At 40.6% G+C, this 5,875-nt stretch overlaps 1 protein-coding gene across 1 annotated transcript; it reads right to left on the bottom strand.

The window, feature by feature from the left end:
• Positions 1-4,065: 4,065 nt before the first annotated feature.
• LOC114663769 (protein FAM200A-like) lies at positions 4,066-5,112 on the bottom strand. The gene has a single exon (XM_028817694.1). It carries the CDS (start codon positions 5,110-5,112, stop codon positions 4,066-4,068), a length of 1,047 nt encoding a protein of 348 aa, XP_028673527.1.
• Between the last annotated feature and the right edge of the window lie 763 nt (positions 5,113-5,875).

Genomic DNA, 5,875 nt, shown 5'->3' with positions numbered 1-5,875 from the left:
CACAGGGCAGCTCGATCAACTGAGTCAAATACTTTGCGAAAATTGACAAAGGCTGCTAAGAAACTCTGCCAATATTCGCATTTGCGCTCCATTAGAACCCTCAGTGCCAGGATGCGGTAGATGGCAGACGTCTTAGGCGTAAAACCAGACTGTTCCGGTTGCTGGTAGGTGAGCAAGTGATCATGGATCCTATTGAGGACGACCCTAGCAAGGACCTTACATGGCACAGAGAGCAGTGTTATCCCCCCGTAGTTGCTGCAATCCAGGCGATCACCCTTTCCTTTCCAGATAGGGACAACAAGTCCTGTTTTCCAGTCAGTTGGGATGATGCCAGTCTCCCAAATGGAAGCAAAGATTGCTTGCAATGCCAGGAGGACAGCCTAACCACCTGCCTGGAGAAGTTCACCACGGATACCACAGATCCCTGCAGCCTTTCCACACCTCAGCTGGTTCACCACCTGTGCAATCTCAGTGAGATTAGTTGGTTCACAGCTAATTGGAGGATCAGCCTCAAGAACCGTGGACCCAGAGATATCCAACGTCCTTGCCGGAAGATCAGCTTTGAGCAACTGCTCAAAGTAGCCAGCCCAGCGGGGTCACAACTGCAGTGTTAAATAAATACATACATACATAAATAAATAAACACACATACAAGTGATGTTCCTAGCCCAGCACACCACTGGGTAGAAAATCGCACTGGCCATCACAAACTTGTAAAATCTAATCTGTCAGAGCTAGACTTTGTTTGGTGCGGACTGAAAAAAATACCTGACAGAAGCTGCTACAGAGCTAGCTAGTTCCAATTAAGTGTTATGAAGGGGATGAAAATGGAGGAAACAACCAATGAGATAAGGGAGGCAAAATGAAAGCCCAATGGTAAAGTTCAAAGCTTGAAAAGACACACTTCCTTCAACTCTGGCCAAAATGAGAACTTAATGTTTAATCCTTTGGTGATGCACGTTCCATAGAAAGGATGAAAGCTGCAAGTGAACTTTCTTCCCAAAGTAAGACTGTGGAGGGAAAGGTAGCATCATGCTCAGAAAGGTCATTTGCAGTAAAATATTCATCCTTATTATAGAAAAATGAATCTGAAATGATTAGATAATATTAGTCCAAGAAACGAAAGATTGTTTAAACCTTTCCAAAACAACGCAGTATCTTTTAAAACAAGTGGTATAGTTTATCAATTATTAATAATTATAGTAGAAAGCAGCCATGAATCAAGAGTGCAGCAAGCGGCTCAAGTGAAAGAATGAAGAGCATAGGAGAGATGGGGTAGTCCTGTCTCACTCTGGTGCAGAAGAGAAAGGGGCAAGATAAGTCCAAATTGGAAATAACTGAGGCATTGGGAGTCGAGTATAATGTCTTAATCAGGTTAATGAAGGGATTACCAAAACCAATCACGTGCAAAACCATCCACAGATTAAGCCAATTCAGTCTGTCAAAAGCCTACTTGACATCTAATGAAAATAGTGCCACAGGTGTTGATTGGAAATGATCCTTACTAATAATATACAGAAAGCATAGAAGATTATCTCATGGAATGAAATTGGTCTGATCTATATGAACAAACTTATATACTGTATAATAGTTTGAAGATAAGTGGCCATGACTTAGGCAAATAATTTTAACAAGTTTATTAAGTAAGGTGGCGTGTAGCTGGAACAATTTGTCAGGTCCTTGCCAGTTTCTAAAAGCAATGAGTTGATGGCAGAATTTAAATTTGGATGTAGATGCGATTTTGCTAGAGTAGATAAAAACCAAAAGTGCATTGGCTGTTTGACTTGTGACCAATATGCTGATATCAATTCAGGCTATACCCTGTGGGGCCCAGACACTTCCATTTAGTGAGAGAGAATAAAGCCTGTTTCATTTCATCTGCAGTTATCAGAGAGTTTAAGAAATTAGTGTCACTTTGAGATAGATTTGGAAGTCTCACAGTGATGAGGAAGGCATCTCTAGCTTCAAGAGAGGTAGAGGAGGTGTCAGCTTTGTACAGTTTGGAGTAAAACTCAGCAAAGCATTTATTAATTTGAGACAGATTATTAGAAAGAGTGCTCAGTGCAGTTTTAATGCAGAATATGAAAGCAAAAGAGTGGCACCTGCGCAGTCTTAAAGTAAGTAATTTACTCATCTTTGAGTCTGATAAGTAGTATTAGGTGTGGGGGCAGTGGATTTGAAATTCAGTTCTCCTTTAAAGACAATCATTTAGTTCAGATGTTAAAAGTCGGCCTCTCTCTAGGGTTTATCTAAGCGATATTCAAAGTAAGATATTAGTTTATGAGCCTTACTTATGTGATTGGCAGTGAAAACAATAGAAAAGTCTCTTACAAAACCTTTACTAGCCATCCACACTAAGACTGAAACATCTACAGAGTTCCATTTGTCTCAATAAATTCACTCAATTTCAGTATGTTCGGTGCATTGTAGCTGTGAAGTATAGCAAAAGTGGAAGATAAAGATGTAATATAGAAAGTCTACAGTCAGATAGACAGGTGGAAAATAAGGACACTTTAAGAGAGTAAGATGCTAGTGTTTAAGAGATAAAGATATAATCAGTTCTGAAGGAAGATTTGTGGCATGTGGAAAAGAAAGGGAATTCTTTAGCAGATAGGTTAAGGAGTCAACCAATGTCAAATCAGAAACAAACTTGCCAATATTATCAATTTTTGCCTCTGGGTTTCTCCTGCCTTTGTCCTCTTTACATTACCAAAAAGACATGCAGTGATGAAAAAAAGAAAGCAGTTAAATTTTTGTACATTTCAAGCTTTGGGTCTACCATACATTCACTAAGAACTAAGGTAAAATTTCAATAACCATACTTGTACACAGACTTCTCCATTTTTGCAGTAACAGTAAAGAGATATGATTAAAAAAACTGGTATATAGCCCTGCATGTTCTGATACATGACAATTACAATGTTTTTATTTGATTGGATATCAGAGCTATTTTTTGCATCTGTAAATCTAATCTTAGAGACAGTTTGGGAAGCACAGACATCTGGGAGAGGTTAGGAGTAGGGCCACTGAGCCTCCGTATCAACTGAGCACTCTTTCTAATATCAAGTGAAGAGGTTCGGGCATCTGATACAGATGTCTCCCAGATATATCTCTGCTGAGGTTTTCCGGGAATGACCAGTGGGAAGGAGTCCCCTGGGAAGACCCAGGGCTCATTTGGAGGATTATATTTCCTAGATGGACCAAGAATGCCTGAGGATCTCACAGTATTAGTTGGCAAGTGCAGCTGGGGAAATGGACATGTGGGTTTTACTACTAAGACCCGGTCATGGATAAGCAGTGGAAATGAGTGAATGAATAAACAAATGTAAATCTAATTCCTGTTGTTAGTACGAGTGAGATGAGAGAGTCAGCTAAACCAGGGGTTCCCAAACTTTTGGACGTCAAGTACCACCTGAGGTTAAGTGAGTTGCATTGCGTACCACCCGAATTTTTAACAAAAAAATTAAAAAGCAAGTACTGCAATGAATGATTAATTCTTAATTAGGTAATATACAGCAAATTCACGACACCATCCATCCATCCATCCTCTTCCACTTATCCGAGGTCGGGTCGCGGGGGGCAGCAGCTTGAGCAGAGATGCCCAGACTTCCCTCTCCCCTGCCACTTCTTCTAGCTCTTCCGGGAGAATCCCGAGGCGTTCCCAGGCCAGCCGGGAGACATAGTCCCTCCAGCATGTCCTGGGTCTTCCCCGGGGCCTCCTCCCGGTTGGACGTGCCCGGAACACCTCACCAGGGAGGCGTCCAGGAGGCATCCTGATCAGATGCCCGAGCCACCTCATCTGACTCCTCTCGATGCGGAGGAGCAGCGGCTCTACTCTGAGCCCCTCCCGGATGACTGAGCTTCTCACCCTATCTTTAAGGGAGAGCCCAGACACCCTGCGGAGGAAACTCATTTCACACTGACTACAATATTGAATGAATTTATGTTAGTACAACTGTGTAGACGGCAGTATAATCATATTATTTTATTTAACTTAAACAGTGTAACTATAATAGCCTATTTCTAATAACGACAGTCTGACTGCCATATTTGTGATATCTCGCATCAGTGAGTAGGATGTGACTGCATACTGTTTACAAGTTTGTCAGTTCTGGGCTGAATCATCAAAAGAGAAAGTCTCAGGTCGTTATGAGCATCCAGTCTATTTCTGTATTTTGTTTTGATAGCAGTCATTGCAGAAAAGCCAGTTTCACATAAATATGTACTCGAGAATGGCAGCAATGCGGAAATTGCCCTGCTTGCGAGCTCAGGATATTCAGCATAAGCGTACATCCAAAAACTTAACAAACTGTTTTCAATAAATCGAGCTTTAAGCGTGCTGTCACATGACAGTTCAATTAAATTTGCTTCTTCTTGAGCAGTCAAAGTCAAGCCGGTTATATCTGTTGTAAACGGACTTCGTATCCAACTACTTTCTTTTGTCGCATTATCCTCGGGAAAATAATGAACAAAGTTTTCTTCAAGCAATTTTAGATGATTCACAATAATTTTAGAAATATCTTCCTGTATGCTGGAATCAGGATTTTGAGCAACAAACTCGCTGAAGTACTGGAACATATCTAGACGTTGCTGTTCTACACGTAGTTTCCATTGGCTAAGTTTCTTAACAAAAGCTGAAACTTTATCCATGTGTTTAAATAAGTCACTATCTCTGCCTTGTAGACTGGGATTTAAATCGTTGAGAGCATTAAAAATGTCTACGAGATAAGCCAGTTTTGCAAGCCATGTTGCGTCACATAGATAAACATTCATTACCGAGTTCTTTTGTAACAGGAACAGACTCACTTCATTTCTCAACTCAAAAAATCTCTGCAAAACGCGTCCTCTTGACAGCCAGCGCACCTCTGTGTAAAACAATAAATGCTGATGTTCTGAACCCATTTCTGAACAAATTATTTCAAATAAACGTGTGTTCAGTGAACGTGTTTTTATGTAGTTGACAATTTTTATTGCGGTTAACAAGACGTCATGCAGTTCTTCACTTATGTGTCTTGCAGCAAGTGCTTCACGATGTATGATGCAGTGGTACGATACAGCCAAAGGCGCTACTGCTTTAATACGCTGTACGACACCGGAATTTTTACCAGTCATATATGCAGCTGCATAGCTGTTACACCAACACAATTGTTCCACATCAATTCTTTTTCTGTAACAAACTTATCGAGAAGACAAAACAGTTCTTCGCCAGTAGTCCTCGTAGGCAGTTTGTCGCTGAATAAAAAGCCCTCTTGAACAGAAGCAATACTAAAGTTAATAAATCGGATGTACATGATTAAAATTGCACAGTCAGAAACATCTGTTGACTCATTGAGTTGTAACGCAAATTTTCCGTTTGCTTTTATCATTTCAATTAATTGTTCCTGCACTTCATCCGCCATGTCAGCAGTTCTGCGAGTAATTGTATTATTAGAAAGAGGAATCACACAAATTTTACCTGCCGCTTATTCTTCAAGTACGCTGTTCACCATGTCAACAACACACGGCATGATGACTTCTTCAGCAAGAGTGTGTGGCTTTTTACCGCGAGCAATCCGTAAAGCGACACTAAATGATGCCTTCGCTAAAGCAGCGTTAAATGTAGTGTGCTGCTTGAAGATGCTTTTTTGTTTCTGCACTTCCAAACGTTTCCTTTCAAAATATTGAATTGACTTTGTCACGGTTTCTCTGTGCTTCGTAGCCTGATGTCACTTTAGATGCTTCATACTAGCATTTGAAAGAATCTCACAGCAAATGAGACACTGAGCTCACTGCTCAAATTCATTGCCAGTTGCAACAAAACCAAATTTTAGATAGTTGTTATCATATTTGCGACACGGATCTTTCTTACTGTTTTTTCGGTTTATTTGCAGCTGTA

The sequence above is a fragment of the Erpetoichthys calabaricus genome, chromosome 13 (assembly GCF_900747795.2).
Source record: "Erpetoichthys calabaricus chromosome 13, fErpCal1.3, whole genome shotgun sequence".
NCBI classification, from domain to species: Eukaryota; Metazoa; Chordata; class Cladistia; order Polypteriformes; family Polypteridae; genus Erpetoichthys; species Erpetoichthys calabaricus.
The sequence above is the reverse complement of the archived record's forward strand: the minus strand, read 5'-3'. Positions and strand labels throughout refer to the sequence as shown.

Bases quoted from the DNA above. Each gene is read 5' to 3' on its own strand.
- LOC114663769 (XM_028817694.1), bottom strand. From the start codon at position 5,112: ATGACTGGTAAAAATTCCGGTGTCGTACAGCGTATTAAAGCAGTAGCG.